Genomic DNA, 16,287 nt, shown 5'->3' on the forward strand with positions numbered 1-16,287 from the left:
GTCTCCAGAATGTGATCTCCCAAATATTTCCCTTATTAAAGCAACATGGTGCCTGTCAATCAATTCAGTGGGCGGGGAAATCCGCACTCCTACGTCACATTGCTGTGTGCCTCAAAATCACTGAAATTTGAATCCTATTTTAAGAATTTTAAAGAGACTTGTTGGGTTTTTATCACTCCAATATGGCTGTGGACACACTACACACAGTTCTGTCCAAACAGCTTACAAAAGTTGATTTTCATCATAGGTGCCCTTTAAGCTTGAAGTCACTGAACATAAATGCTTATTTTGTCCTTAAATACTATTATATTATATTGGATTCTCAACTACACGCAGTGATCTCTACTGAATAATGTTCAGATGTGCAGGTGCAGGATCACGCACAGTACAGTAACTTATTGTCATGTCTATGTAATAACTCTTCTGGCCGACAGGTGGCAGGATAGCTGTGGTGGCGCTGGGAAGTTCGCAGACATATCAGTGAAGAAGTTCAGGAGCGAAAGTACTCTTTTAGTAAACGTTTCGCTCACCTTTTCAGGTACAGAATTATATTTCTGCTTATGTAAGTTTATATGTGTCGCTAAACATATATTCGTAATGTTTTTAGTGTGCTTCTGTTATCAGTTCGTGCGCAGGAGGAGAAGTTAGCGATACACGTGCAAGGGGTCGTCAGTAGTTTTAGCGTGTGAAGATCGTTTATTTACGATGGATGAGATGCAGTCAGATTCTCCTAACAAGGTTGATGGGGAAAAGGTGAAGAAAAAGAAAAAGAAAAAGAGAAGTAAAACTACAGAGCAGCATGAGCTCACTGAAAGTCCACAGGAACAGAGTGAGAAACGGCGCGAAAAGAAGGAAAAGAGGAGAAACAGTAAAACTGAATCTGATGATAATCTGCAAACACATACAGGCAAGAAGAAGAGGAGAAAGCTGGATAATGAAGGCGAGACTTCAGTGATGGATGATGGTGTCTCAAATCAGCATGAAGCACAAACACAAGAGCTTCAGGGCTCAAGTGAAGAGAAGACTTCTAGAAGATTGAGAACGAGAGTAAGTGCGACACAGACCAGCTATGTTGAGATGGCAGAAGAAGAACAGACTAACACTGAGATCGAGTCAGAGCATGAGGAAGAAGAGCCAAACACGAGAGATGAGGAAAGCGACCCGCCTGATGTAATGATTGGGACTAGAACGCGCAAAACTCGTAAGATTCCAGTAGATTTGAAGCTCCTGGAAGAACTGAAAGAGTTTTGCCCTAATATGCCGATAGATTCCCGACGCGATAGTGATAAAAATAAAATGTTCAGGTATGACCTGCCAAGATTCAGGGAATTCAAAAAACAAGGTAAGTTGATAGAATAGAAATATATACAGTGTTTTTCCTGCATAGACAGTTTTGTATATGTCCGTGTATGCAGGGTGCGAATTACAGGGGGATTTGGGGGGTGTCAGACCCCCTAATTAACGCTTGATCCTCCCAGAAGGACATCAAAACAAGATGTATGGGTGGGGGGTCTGCCCTTTAATAGTTAATTAGCTCTGATCTGTATCTTAAATAATATTACTAACTAAAATTATAGATAACTTAAAATGCATTTGACCACCCCTATAATGGTCCGTACCATTGTGAATGGATGTTTGCGGCAAACGTCGCCGTGTTTTTTTATGAGGTGCGAGGGTATGCATCTGTTCTGAATGTTAATTTCGATTACTTTTCGATTAATCGCCCAGCTCTAAGTAAACATGTCCGGCTAAATAATTAAATAGGATCATTGACTTCTGCTGTCTTCAATAGTTGCAAAAACAGATCTCTTTACAACTTGAAAAATACATATTTGGATACATTTTCTGCTGGAGATACTGTTGTCCTAAAAAACACGTAAAAACAAATCTTACACATACCGTAGAAACAGTATAACAGAAAATTGCTGTGGTTTTTAAAACCGTGACTTTATTACCTGGGAAATATTCATACATACTTATTAACACTCATACACTATGGACAATTCACCTGTACCACGTCTTTGGACTGTGGGGGTAACCGGAGCACCCGGAGGAAACCCACATGAATGCGGGGAGAACATGCAAACTCCACATAGAAACGCCAACTGACCCAGCTGAGGCTCGAACCAGTGACCTTCTTGCTGTGAGGCGACAGCACTCTTGACTGCGCCACAGCGTCACCTTATTCAAAACTGTCAATCTTTAAATGACTTTAACAGTGGATATAAAACAGCCAAAATATGGTCAACCATTTGGCAGAGCAGGCAGTTAAAGAGTTTAAACACTTTACAAATGTACAAACCCTGTCATTGTCCTTGCCCTCAATTGAACCTACAGCTTTAATAGATTTTAATGCTAAAAACTGTTATTTAGAGAAAAAAAAACTTCAGAAATAGCAAAACTTAAGTTATGACCATTCAAAAACATGAAATCATAAATAAATTATACAAATAAATATAATACAAATAGATTTACAATTGTCCCCATGTTTCGGTCTGTCCTGTCTAGGCATGGGCCTGTTTAAGATTGACGGTGTGATAACCTTGGATAATAATACCACAGTTTTACGGTCTCATGATTACTACTCTAAAATAATTTCTTTTTAAATGTCTGGGTAAAAAAAAAAAACGTTTCCTCTGAACACGATATGTTATTTTTATTAATTAATTTATTTATTTTTATTATTTTTTTGCTCTTTGACAAATCCGATATTTAGGAATCAAAACATTTAATGGCAAATTTTAATATTTTCTTAGGTTAATCTTGGGTCAGGCATTAAAATATACATGATATTGATACATATAGATGTACGCACTGATACAATTCACACAATACGTTTTAATTTAAGAAACGTTTAAAATATTTTGGAACAGTAGCTTTTGATGTAGAGGGTCCTTTTATGCTGGAGATACTGTTCCCCTTAAAATAATAATAAAATAGTCACACAAAAAAACAAGTAAACACGTTTTTCTGTACTGCAGTTACAGAAAAGTTTGCTCTGTTATAGTTCACTTACCTTTTAATACGTTTTGGTGTGATTATAACCCACTGTTAAAAAAAACAACTGAATGTTTTAAATGAGATGCTGTAATGTAGCTGTGGAGGATGAAGTTTGGTGTGGCGCCCCGACACGGAGGAATGAATGCAGCGGAAACCATGGATATGTATATATAATTACGCTGTAATCTCTCGGCTCGTCGGCTGTGAATTTTAATCATGGCGGTTTCTTTGTTTCGATTCTGGCTTATTGAGTTAGCGAATGATGCATCTCTGTAAACCAATAGCGTTCAGCTGCGTGTCTAGCTCCGCCTTTTGGTACCCTTTCTCGTGTTTGGTAACCGAAAAAGTGGTATGGTATGTTTTGGTATGCCTTTTGACAGTGGAAACAGCCATAAAAGCGTACCGTACCGTACCACTCAGTGGAAACAAGCCATTAGTTAAGAATAGGGCTGGGCCGATAAACAATATTATATCGAAGTAAAGTTTATTTATAAATTAATTTTGAGAGGATCACGTGCTTATGATAGGTCCCGAATTGTCCAATTTATGATTCATCAATCAGACGATTCCTAAGCCACTATAAATACCCTAAGTTCCATATGACAGCCATTTTCGTTTTGAAGAATCCCCCCTTCCACCCCTACTCCTCCTCCTTTCATAGATGGGTGGCACGGTGGCCCAGTGGTTAGCACTGTTGTCTCACAGCAAGAATGTCACTGGTTCTAGTCCTTACCAAGCCAGCCTATGTTTCTGTGCGGAGTTTACACGTTCTCCCTGTGCTCGCGTGGGTTCCCCGGTTTCCTCCCATCATCCAAAAACATGCAACTTAAGTTAACTGACTAATCCAAATCGGCACCATAGACACATAGGCACCTAGTAAGTAGTTATCTCTTAAGAGCAATCACTATCTGTTCGTTAGCTATTACAGCAGGGGAGTTCTCGAGATCTACATGAGCTCAATCTCCCCTCTCTCCTTGCAAACGGGAGGGAGCCCCGGGCTCGAGGATCTTATGAGCTCGGGGCTCTCTCTCGGGACAGCATGCCAAATAAGCTTTATAATCAATCATCAGCTAAGTGTGAACTCTTGAATCGTGATAAAATGTATGTCAATAACAATGATAAGCTCTGGACTTCTTAACACTTTGTTGATCTAAGAGCCAATCACACAGCATAAATGTGCAACAATGGGAATCTAAAAGTGTGTTGATATTAGAGATTTACCGAAAAATTATCAGCCGAAAATGTTATGTCATTCAGTGGACACTCTAATTCTTGTGGATTCAGGTGTTGTTGAGGTACTCTTTTAAATCTGGAAACATTAACAATTTTTATCGAAATATATACTGTTATCGTTCAATATGGAAAATAATTATCGAGACTGCATATTTGCCACATCACCCAGCCCTAGTTAGGAATGACCCTTGTTATAATCAAATTTAATTAAACTTATATATTTACCCTATGTATGTGTATATATTACTTTTTTCCTTTTACTCTTTCATCACAGGCATCGCAATGAAACAAGGAAGATTTTCTGAAGCAGAAAATGAGAGGTTAAGACAGAACGTAAGTAACATTCTGGCTCTCACAAAAGTGAAAGATGCTGCCAGGCTCTTTTATCCCAAACTGTTCCCACGAGAGGAAGGGAAACTGGCCAAGGTGAAAAGAAAGTTCGGGTTTTATCGAAAGATTGGTGAGTGTTAAATGTTGGTTGTGTCCAAGGTCATCTTTTTGGACAGTTTAAAGGGTCACGAAACACCAAAACACATTTTTTGAGATGTTGACAGTCATATATGTGTCCCACACTGCTAAAAACACTATTAGGACACACATAATTTACTAAAAAGTGAACATTGGTTTAGAGCTGTGACTGTGACAATTTTTTTCTACCGTTGTGGGAAGTCACCAACAATCGCCGGTGTTGAGGTGGTGGTGGGGGGGTTGGGTCAATTATGCTGTAAAATATCCGTGACAGAAGTTCACTCAATAGTGACAAGTCTTTCTGTCATTAATTACTAACACTCCCGTCATTCCAACCCTCAGAACACACATTTTGATATTTTATATAATATGAAAAAAGCAATTCGATTATGAAAATTGTCAAATGAAAGCAATAGCCCAGAGATCTGGTCCCCTGCATCACGTCAGGGTGCGCCCGTATATAGCCTTTAAAGTGCACACGCGGCGGTGGAGATGCACTCTTAACTCAAACGGGAGAAAAATGGACTAGTGAATGACATGAAGGTGAGCAGCCTTATTCATTACATGTTTTGATTAACTAATTCTTTAAATACGACTCTCTTGAGCTCTAACCGCCAGTCATTTTCACATTAGTTTTTCAGATCGGAAGTTAGTTGGACACTGCACAGTCCTACAGTAGTCTACACTATAATTAATATTATAATAATTATATTATTAAATAATATTATTAAAATTAAGCTAGAAAATTGACAAAACGCAGAACCCTTAAAATATCTGCTTTCACTTTCGCAAAGCGCACTTTTACAGTTATGTATAGAAACACCCCATTATGCAACAGCAGTCTCAAGTTAGGACACTTAAAAAAAGGCCTTTTGAGATGATCAGCCTGCGAAGTTTACAGTGTTATAAATGAAATAGGTATATTGTGCGTGAGTTAGAGCTGCACGATTCCGGCTAAAATGAAAATCGCGAATTTTATTTATTTATTTTTTCTTAAAATAAAAATCACGATTTTCTCCCGATTCTGTAGATGTAAAAGAAAGGTTAATATAAGTAGGCTTTATTATTATTATTATCCTCAAACATATGGTAAAACAACAATAATAATAATATGTGTAGGTCTACAGTTGGTTAAAATGCTGAATTTTTAATAGACTTAGAATGGTGGACTTAAATAGACTTTAAATATGTCCTGGTCATTAATGCACAGTAAATTGGCAACATCAGAACACAGAATATTCATAATTATGAAGTTGAATTGTTATGTTTGAGACATGTGCTTGCAAGTCATTGACAGCAATATTAGACCATTTCTTTCACTGGTAAAATGAGACATTTGTCATCATCAGATTCTCTCCTACATTATATTAAACATTATATAGGCTAGAGTAGTTATACTGACACTGATAAACATTTATTTTCATGCACAAAACTTTGTGTTCGCCATGAAAGAACAAAACATCAAATGTTTGTCACAATCATAACTCTAAAATCCGATATGATTATTTAAATACTTTCGGTTTCATTTTCACAGCTAAGTGCTGTTCATACTTCCCGCGTGGCTCCCAAACGATCACTCTGTTTCACAAACTGAATGTTATTTACAACTTTGTTACATGTTATTCATAGCCTATGCAGGTTCTTTTTGCTAAAGTAGACGCACGTGCGTCTATCATTAAGTAGGGCGCGTGCCCGCCCTCTCTGGTACCAGATCAATGGCAGCAGCTCACGCCACGTGTGATTTTTGCGGCCGCGAATACATCATTACATGAAGACAGAAATAAAATTTTGGGGTGAATTGTACCTTTTAAATGCAGAATGTGACATTTTCAACACCAATTGGAGGTGTCTACGTTGCTACGCCATGTGTATAAAACAATGTAAAGACTTGTGTAGCTGCCTTTGCTTCTCTCCTGAACTTGAAAATATGATTGGCAGAATTATAAAAATGCTGGATCAAGATTGTCTAGAGCAGTGTTTCCCAACCCTGTTTCTGAAGGCACACCAACAGTACACATTTTCATCTTCTCTCTAATCAAATACACCTGAATCAACTTATCATAACATCAGAAGAGACTCCAACACCTGAAGTTAATGGGTCAGAAAAGGGAGACATCCAAAATATGTACTGTTGGTGTGCCTCCAGGAACAGGGTTGGGAAACACTGGTCTAGAGGGTCGAATAGAGATCGCGATCTTTTTTCGATTAATTGTGCTGCTCTAGCTTGAGTATTGTGGATTTGCCGCAGATCTACCTCTCACATGCGCTGCAGGTAGGTTGCAGCATGATAGTCTAGGCTAGACGGACTCTGTTTTGCTACACCTTAAAATGTAACTGAGTAACACATTTAGCTAAAACTTTAATGGTAAATAAAAACATTTATGGTATTTGAAATAAAATGGAAAGTAATAAGAAGAATAAAATCTAATTTAAACCACTTGTTTGGCGCTGAAGCCATGATCCGTGTCTGCGTTAATAAACGGTATTGTTGCTAACCTTCATTAATAAAATCAGTAATAGCGAAACTGTGCATAGCCTGTTATTATTACTATAAAATTTATATTACTGGCCTAAGTCAGTAACTTAGTAGTGCAAAGTAATAATGCAGTATAATCACAGGAATGCAAAGTAATAAATAAGTGAATAAATAGCCAAAATGAAAGGAACTAGAGGGACCAAAATTAGTCATCAGGTCTAGTGCCCCCCTATGGGATTAAGATGACCTCTCAGTTATGACATCCTGGCGCCAGGCCTGCTATAGTGATACATTATTGTTTGTTGTGAGAAGAAACAAAAGCGGACACTGTGGACAAAATCAGAGTTTGGGCTGGGCTGGGGTTGTAGTATTTTGCGGGAAAGATTTTGGATTTCAAGTGACCTATATTTGTGACTTACTCTGAAGATATTATTGGGAGATTTGCAGCACTAGCATAAATGCATTCTACAATATAAAACATATATACAATTGGAAGAATGTTATACAGTGATGAATTAAAAGGCACCTATGGTGAAAAAACTACTTTTCAAGCTGTTTGGACAGAAATGTGTATAAACTGTCATATTGGGGTGAAATAAACACACCCAGTGCTTTTTTGTTCAAATTTAACCACATCAAAATGGTGGACCAATTGGAGCTGTTTTCAGATCGACCACAACTTTATGTAGGAGTGCCGTCCCCCCGCCCACCAATATTGATTGACATCTGTGCGCATTAACATGTCCCGGTAGTCACGTGTATAATCATATAAACAAGACCAGACGTGCGCAAAGCAACCGGGAATAAAAGGTCTGTTCAGTTCGCTAGAGTCATCAAACGTGATCAAGAGTGAGTTTCACATGTTTAAAATGTTTTAAAACAGTGCACGTGTGTAATGAATTACAGCGATTTAGCTTAGCTTTACTTCATCAGCAGAGCCGCGTGTCAGAACAATTATAAAGGATTGTGTGTGACTCATTGTTGCAACTCCACAAAAAATGCATCAAATACTGATTGTTAAAGTTCTTTCTGTAGTATGTCTCACAAATGTTATGTGAGATCTGCTTACTGAGGCAGCCGAGGGCGGCGATTGCTGACAGGCACGTGGGAATGGTGGGCGGGGAGGACTAGCCTTAAAGGGCCAGTACAAAAAAAACAGCAAAACCTTTTTTCCAGCTATAATACAGACACTTCAAACAGCTATAATAAATAATCTGATGGGTGTTTTGAGCTGAAACTTTACAGACACATTCTGGGGACACAAAAGACTTATATTAAATATGAAAAAAGGGGTAACCTATGTGCCCTTTAAGCATTTTGAGTGAAGTATCTCTTTAATAAAGACTTGAGTGAATATTGAACATTATAAGAAACTGCTGCAAATGTGACATTTTTGTTGCTTAATGAAGCTCTTGGTTTTTTTTTTTCTAAATTGAAATTGAACAGCGGAAGGAATTGCCAGGCCTTGTCAAGTTGTTTACTCCCGTGGACAGAAGATGTTTGATCACAGACATTATAAGGGGAGGTATGTAAAATATTATTCACACAGATCATATTATGGTTCTGGTTTTTAATTTTGTTCTGTACTTAACTGATTTCTTCCTTTTCCTCTAAAGTTTTACTGAAGAAGAAGACAGAAAATTGCTAAAGTACTATAAAAGGTATGGCCCGAAATGGCAGAAAATTGCTGAAAAGATAGGTCGAAGTCCTTTCTCCCTCAGGAAACGATATCCACAAATTAGTTCGGGTAAGTCTATTTCAGTGAGCTGCTTCTCACACGTTCACCTGTCAATTGCAAATTATTGACAATTAGTCATTTTTATTTCATCATTATTCATCACACAGATAAAAGAAAGGGACCGTGGACTACTGAGGAGGTGCAGAGGCTTTTAAAGGCTGTGCGTGAGCATGTTGTATCTGTCCTGAAATCTGCAAACCCTAATAAAAAGAAACCAAAAAGAGTCAGTAGAGAAATACTGTACGAAAATTTGCCCTGGACCACAATTGCTGAGAATGTTGAAACTCGATGTTATAGGCAATGCAGAGAGAAATGGTAAGAGAGCTCTTTTATATTTTCATGCATTTTATAAGATTTTCGTTTTATGTAATTAATAAAATTATATACATTCTTGTGTTTTTTTTTCTCCTTCTTTACACCCAAAGGATGTGCATACTCTCTGTGCGAATGTCCTCAGGGACCAAATTTAGAGGAAAGACATGTGTGCTGGCCAAAATCAGACTCATCAAAGCGTAAGAGATCTTGTATTGCTTGCGTTAACTTGTTTTAATCTGCTTGAATTGTACTATTGTAAAATCATTGTAAAATAATGATCTGTTGACACAGGATGTATGAAATGCAAGTGGAGGATCTGACGGATCTTGACTGGGGAAGTCTCACAGCTGCTTTCGGGTGAGAACTATTTGATGAGTATATCTAGGACAATATATCCATTATGCAGACAGTGCTTTTTCATAGTCATTTTTAAAGGAACACTCGACTTCCAAGACAATAATTTTTACTCATCTAGAAAGTGCTTCTTGATCTAAGATCTGGACTAGAAACAAGGCAAAAAGTTTAAGGAAGAAAAGTATTTTTCTTCAGCAAAAATATAACATATTAAAGGACGCATGTACACTCACTGGCCACTTTAGTAGGTACACCTGTCCAACTGCTCGTTAACGCAAATTTCTAATCAGCCAATCACATGGCAGCATCTCAATGCGTTTAGGCATGTAGACGGAACTATACTTTCATACTATACAGTACGCTAAAATCAGAATGCAGAGTAGTATGTCTGAATTCATAGAATTTGAAAATTAGTTTGCTAGACTTACTACTTCCGGCGAGATTCTGAAGTTCGCATCCCATGCATGCTGCGCTATCCCATGATGCCCCGCGAGAGAATTCATGAATGGGAGTGAAGTGACGCAACTGACACAGTTAGGTCATATGACCATGACAAAATGTCGGATGTAGTACGTTTGAATTCCATTCATACTTTTCACATTTATACTGTATAGAACAGGGGTCACACTCGTTCCTGGAGGTCCGGTGCCCTGCAGAGTTTAGCTTTAACTTGCCTTAACACACCTGCCTAGGTGTTTCAAGTATACCTATTAAGACCTTGATTAGCTTGTTCAGGTGTGTTTGATTAGGGTTGGAGCTAAAATCTGCAGGACACCGGACCTCCAGGAACAAGTTTGGTGATCCTTGGTATTGAACATACTTTTCTAACGGTCGAGCTGTATGTTTAAATTCAAATGCAGTACCTACTGAGTAGTTGACTGTTTCGGACGCAGACATGGTCAAGATGATCTGCTGCAGTAAACCGAACATCAGAATGGGGAAGAAAGGTGATTTAAGTGACTTTGAATGTGGTATGGTAGTTGGTGCCAGACGGGCTCGTCTGAGTATTTCAGAAACTGCTGATCTACTGGGATTTTTCACACATGACCATCTCCAGGGTTTAAAGAGAATGGTCCGAAAAAGAGAAAATATCCAGTGAGCGGCAGTTCTAAGGGCGAAAATGCCTCATTGATGCCAGAGGTCAGAGAAGAATGGCCGGAGTGGTTCGAGCTGATCGAAAGGCAACAGTAACTCAAATAACCACTTGTTACAACCGAGGTATGCAAAAGAGTTGACACGTCGAGCCTTGAGGTGACTGTACTACTTGCATCAGAAGACCGGGTGCCACTCTTGTCAGCTAAGAACAGGAAACTGAGGCACAATTGGCACAGGCTCACCAAAATTGGACAATAGAAGATTGAAAAAATGTTGCCTGGTCTGATGAGTCTCAATGTCTACTGCAACATTAAGATGGTAGGGTCAGAATTTGGCACCAACAACATGAAAGCATGGATCCATCCTGCCTTGTATCAACGGTTCAGGCTGGTGGTGGTGGTGGTGGTGGTGTAATGGTGTGGGGATATTTTCTTGGCACACTTTGTGCCCATTAGTACCAATTGAGCATTGTGTCAATGACACAGCCTACCTGAGTATTGTTGCTGACCATGTCCATCCCTTTATGACTACAGTGTAACTATCTTCTGATGGCTACTTCCTGCAGGACAATGCACCATGTCATAAAGCGTGAATCATCTCAGGCTGATTTCTTGAACATGACAATGAGTTCACTGTACTCAAATGGCCTCCACAGTCACCAGATCTCAATCCAATAGAGCACCTTTGGGATGTGGTGGAATGGGAGATTCACATCATGGATGTGCAGCCGACAAATCTGCAGCAACTGCGTGATGCTATCATGTCAATATGGAGCAAAATCTCTAAGAAATATTTCCAGTACCGTGTTGAATCTATGCCACAAAGGATTAAGGCAGTTCTGAAGCCAAAAGAGGGACCAACCCGGTACTAGTAAGGTGTACCTAATAAAGTGACCGGTGAGTGTATATATCGATGAATTAGTTGCAGAATTTTAAAGCAGTTAAATGACTTTTTATTGAATAATACATCATACAATGTGACTGTGCATGAATTTATTGAGAGCTTACCACATACTAACTATGGTTTGCTTTAAGAACGTGCTGCAACCGAAGTAAGAGCAAATTTAGTTACAAATAGATAATTTTCTCATCCCATCAGTAGAAAAAATGTTTAGTGATTATGATGTCATTTTCACGATGATAACGCAGAGCAAGGACTGTTACAGTTAGTGCTTAAATTGAGCCGGACCTTGCTGGTTCTTGTGCCTTCCGGTATTTATTTTATTGGATCTGGCATTAACCGATATGCGCGGTGAATACCTACGTGTGTTTGTGTGTGTGTGTGTGTGTGTGTGTGTGTGTGTGTGTGTGTGTGTGAGAAAATGAGATTGAGTGCAAGCGAAGGCTGTGTGATTGTATGTACACACGCATGGCGGTAGTCACTATGTGCAAGTTAAAGCTAAAGTCACGTTTAACTATTAGCACTCAACAATATCGGCTTTCTTATGTTTACAATCACTCTCATTGGTTGGTGATTAAGCAGCGAAAATAAATAATGGCATAGCGGCCAGCCCAAATATTATTTGTATTTTTAAAATGGCAAAGCGGCTTATTTTCATTTTTTAAAATGAGTAAATCTGATGATGAGCCTGATCAAAAGAAATCTTGAGAAGATAGAACTGTGCAAATGGATCAGGGAAGCGGGAGACAAAGGCAAAGCGATCTTAAGGCCCAATCCCAATTCTAGCCCTTAGCCCTTCCCCTTGTCCCAATCCTCTTTAGCTTAAAGGCGTAGGGCTAAGGGGAAGGGGTGAATAGCCCTTCGAACAAAGATTTTTCAGGACCACACTCGAAACCAAGGGGTAAGAAAATTTCCCAGAATACACCAGCCACAACGCCAGGTAGTTACACCCGGAAGTAAGTAGATCCATAAATTTGTATTTTTTTGTCATTATTACGAATTTTTACAACAAACAAACGTGTTTTAATATATTCATAACCACGTTCATGTTTTACCGTCATGCTTTAAAAAAACGCTAAAATTAAAACCGCCAAATTTCGCGGTCCAAAATCCATAATCATAACTCCTGTACAGCAGTCCCACAACATTCTGACACTCGAATACCCTGTCAGTAATGTCTAGTGGCTGGGAATGGGCATTTTACAGCGTCTGCTATAATGTTAATGTTGTTTTTGGTGTGTTTAAATGGCCACTGTGTAAAATGCACTGTATTACAGTCTTATTGCCACATTAGATCGTTATTATGATATAATATATGACTTCAGGGATTTCCTGAAGATAAATATTAATAAATAACACAACTGGAATAACTACAGCAGGCGCGATTGTCTGATCTCATATGAACCAAGAGGAACCCCATATGATGACGTGTGCAGGTGCTGTAGTGCTGTCCCAATTTTTAGGGGTAAATTTTGAAGCCCTTCCCCTTTACCCTCGGTTTTAAGGGCCAAGGGGAAGGGGTAGGGGTACAAAAATAGAATTGGGATTGGGCCTAAGTTGGGTAACTGGGCTCTTCTTGACGATTAGACTGGATTGGAGTCATTTAGTTATTACTTTTTTCACTTTGCACATAATAGTGAAGTGAGCTGAATAGAGATTGTTCATGTGATTTTTGTTTGTAGCTACATGTTTTTATCCACTATGACTGACCTAAAATGTTATATGACACAAAATAATAAAAGACAATTGAGAAATGTGATGCTTTTTTTTTTTTTGGCGCTATCACTGTTTAATGACGTCATGTTTTGGGAAAACATCTTAAATTGTGTGGTGGACGTCGGTCACGGTAACTCATTTCCTGGTTTTGTTCCAGGAATTATTCATTTACAAATGAAGCAGTGGTTACAGCTTTTCTTCAGTAAAGGCAAACCAACACAATGGCAAGCAAACAGTCCAGGTTTACATCCAATTGGGCATTTATGGTGGGATTAGCCAATGACAAAAATAGTCCTTTTTGCAAATCTGATCTGTCAACTGCTATTTGAGAAAGCTGGAGCCAAATTGATGCAGAATATTGTTATTCATTAGTTAAATCCATTCAATTATTTAAAAAAAAAAAGTTTGTGGGGTTTGCATGTTCTCACAATGTTTATGTGGGTTTCCTCTGTGTGCTCTGGTTTCCCCCACAGTCCAAACACATGCGTTATAGGTGAATTGGATAAACAAAAAATTGGCCGTAGTGTATGAGTGTGAATGCGAGGGTGTATGATTGTTTTCTAGTGCTGAGTTGTGGCTGGAGTGGCATCTGCCACATAGAACATATGCCAGAGTAATTGGCAGATTATTGCATTGTGGTGCGACCCCTGATAAAATCAGGCACTATGCAGAGTGAGTGAGTCAGTGTTTTATGGCATTTTTGTTGCGTTAATTTGCTGTCAATTTTGTTGTAAACGAGGAATTATATCATCAACCGAGTTAATGAAGCGGTAGTAAATGGCATCTGAGCACAGTTATAGTCTGTTTCCACTGAGTGGTACCGTTCGGTACGGGTACTAATGTTACCCTTTTGGTGGGTGTGGTGTACGAAAAAGTTTCAGTCTACGCACAAATACTTGTGTGTAAATGTTCATTACTAACCTTTTATATGAACAGGATTTGATTAGTTGGTGCCCTTTTGGCAGTGGAGACGCAAGCCTGATTAAGGTGACCCGTATCTTACCGTACTGTACCACTCAGTGGAAACAGGCCATTAAGTGACACTTATTCCAGTTCCCAGCAAAACTAGAATAATGCACATGCACGTTCAGGCGTACTCATGATGTTGGCGGTTTAAACATGCTTGGCCTTACATCTTTGTCCTTTGTGTCTCACAGAAATGTCCCTCCAACATATGTTCAAAAAATGTGGTACAAAATGAAAAACAGCTTGGTGCCAGATTGGAACACCAGGAGTTTTAAAGGTTGGTGTTTTCTTTCATAGATGAACCACTGCTTTCTTTTGTTTTGCCAAGTACACTGCATAGTTTTGAGACTTGTCTTTTAAACCGCTTAATATCTCAGAAGACTTGTAAAGATTTCTGGTGTACAATTCAAAACAAATAGTGCATGTAATGATGGAGTAAATTGCTTTCTTTTATTGCATGTCTGTGTTGTGTTTTCAGACAATATGTCATTTCTCCACAATGACATTTTGCCATGCCTGGTGAGAAGTTGCAAAGGCTTTGATGTCGATGAGGTCAAGGTAGAGCAGAAGGAACTATTCCGGCTATCAAAAATTTTTAAGGACATTGAGGAAGATGTCAAGGACATTAAGAAAGAGGGCCAGGACATTGAGGAAGATGTCAAGGACATTAAGAAAGAGGGCCAGGACATTGAGAAAGATGTCAAGGACATTGATGAAGATGTCAAGGACATTGAGAAAGAGGGCCAGGACATTGAGAAAGATGGCCGTGATGGAGATGAAGAGACTGGCCAGCAGGAGAACAACAGCTTTAATCAATAGTGAGCAATTGGTCACAGTCTCCAGACCAATGATTTAAAGAAAAGATGTACATAGTTTTTTAAAATTTGTTTTATTCTTGGGTTTTACAGTTGAGCAGGAAAAACTGAATCTGTCAAATGTTTCAAAGGTTTTCTGGACATTTCGTTTTTCCTCAAAGAGTTCAAACTTGGGTGATAGAGGTAAACAATGGGAGAGCACGCAGTGGCAGAATTACATTACATCAATCCAATTACATTTTCAGACCAGCCATGGCCCGATGCAGTGGGTCAGAACTCCAGAAGTCATGGTCCCACCCCAAGAACCAGCCTGTAAAGGTCGGAAATTCAAAGCCCTGATTCACTGTAACAATAGGGGTCCTCTTATCCCTACTGGCAGGATCTGTTCAATATATTTGGCCACTAAAGTGAGAAACGTAAAGAGGTACATGGTTAGTTAGGGATAACTCCATAATCGTACTGTTGTGAAAATTGGGTTCTCCTCACCTGATCATTTCCCATCCAAACAAAGACCTTAGGAACAATGATTTTATTGAAAGCTCTTTATTGCTAGTGTTATATATAAATTATTAAATGCCCAATTGTCAGTATTAATCAGTAAGAACAAAAGCAGATCACTAATTTGTTTGTGTTTCTTCAGTCAAACTGCTCTGCTGGTATGATGTGGATGAATCTGGTTGTGGCCCCAGGCGGAGACTTCACCGTACCAGTAAAATAATACAGCAAAAAGCATAAGTCTCTTTCTGTTACCAATGCAGGGTGTCCGCGGGGTCTGAAAAAGTATTCAAAGTTGATAAATCAAAGTTGAGAAATTTAAAGCCATTAAAAAGTCTTGCAAGGCGTTAAATTTTATATAATTTTTGTTTATGCAATGTATGGTTGTATGCTAAAGTTTGCCTGTAATAAATCTGAATATCAGGATGCTGTGTAGTTTATGAATTCAATGAATTCCTGCTGGATTTGACATCATGCTGCTTTGTTGTCGTCTTGATTTATAGCCACAAAGCCAAGAAGAACAAAATCTGCTGTGCCCTGTTTTTGTTTTACGGGGTCGTCTAAAAGTGTGAGCGGTTTGACTTTCTCCAGAGAGCTCGTTTGCACTCGCAGCGTGTCTATATTTGAAATAAACTTCTTGAGCTGATGATAATAACATGGGCGAAGTGCTTCTGACATATGATCCTTTCAGAAACGGAAAAGCGCGAGACGTTACA

At 38.8% G+C, this 16,287-nt stretch overlaps 1 protein-coding gene across 3 annotated transcripts; it reads left to right on the plus strand.

The window, feature by feature from the left end:
- Positions 1 to 445: 445 nt before the first annotated feature.
- Positions 446 to 15,600, plus strand: LOC130229725 (transcription termination factor 1-like). Of its 3 annotated transcripts, none has more exons than XM_056458676.1 (10): positions 446 to 538; positions 625 to 1,342; positions 4,508 to 4,693; positions 8,624 to 8,702; positions 8,794 to 8,924; positions 9,023 to 9,230; positions 9,341 to 9,427; positions 9,522 to 9,587; positions 14,453 to 14,538; positions 14,740 to 15,600. In XM_056458676.1, exons 2-10 carry the CDS (start codon positions 706 to 708, stop codon positions 15,078 to 15,080), a joined length of 1,821 nt encoding a protein of 606 aa, XP_056314651.1. In that variant the 5' UTR covers positions 446 to 538; positions 625 to 705; the 3' UTR covers positions 15,081 to 15,600. The 3 variants fall into 3 exon arrangements, with proteins under 3 accessions (XP_056314651.1, XP_056314652.1, XP_056314650.1); XM_056458677.1 differs by having other exon boundaries at positions 454 to 538; positions 608 to 1,342; XM_056458675.1 differs by having other exon boundaries at positions 460 to 1,342.
- The last annotated feature ends 687 nt before the right edge of the window (positions 15,601 to 16,287 follow it).

The sequence above is a fragment of the Danio aesculapii genome, chromosome 5 (assembly GCF_903798145.1).
Source record: "Danio aesculapii chromosome 5, fDanAes4.1, whole genome shotgun sequence".
NCBI lineage: Eukaryota > Metazoa > Chordata > Actinopteri > Cypriniformes > Danionidae > Danio > Danio aesculapii.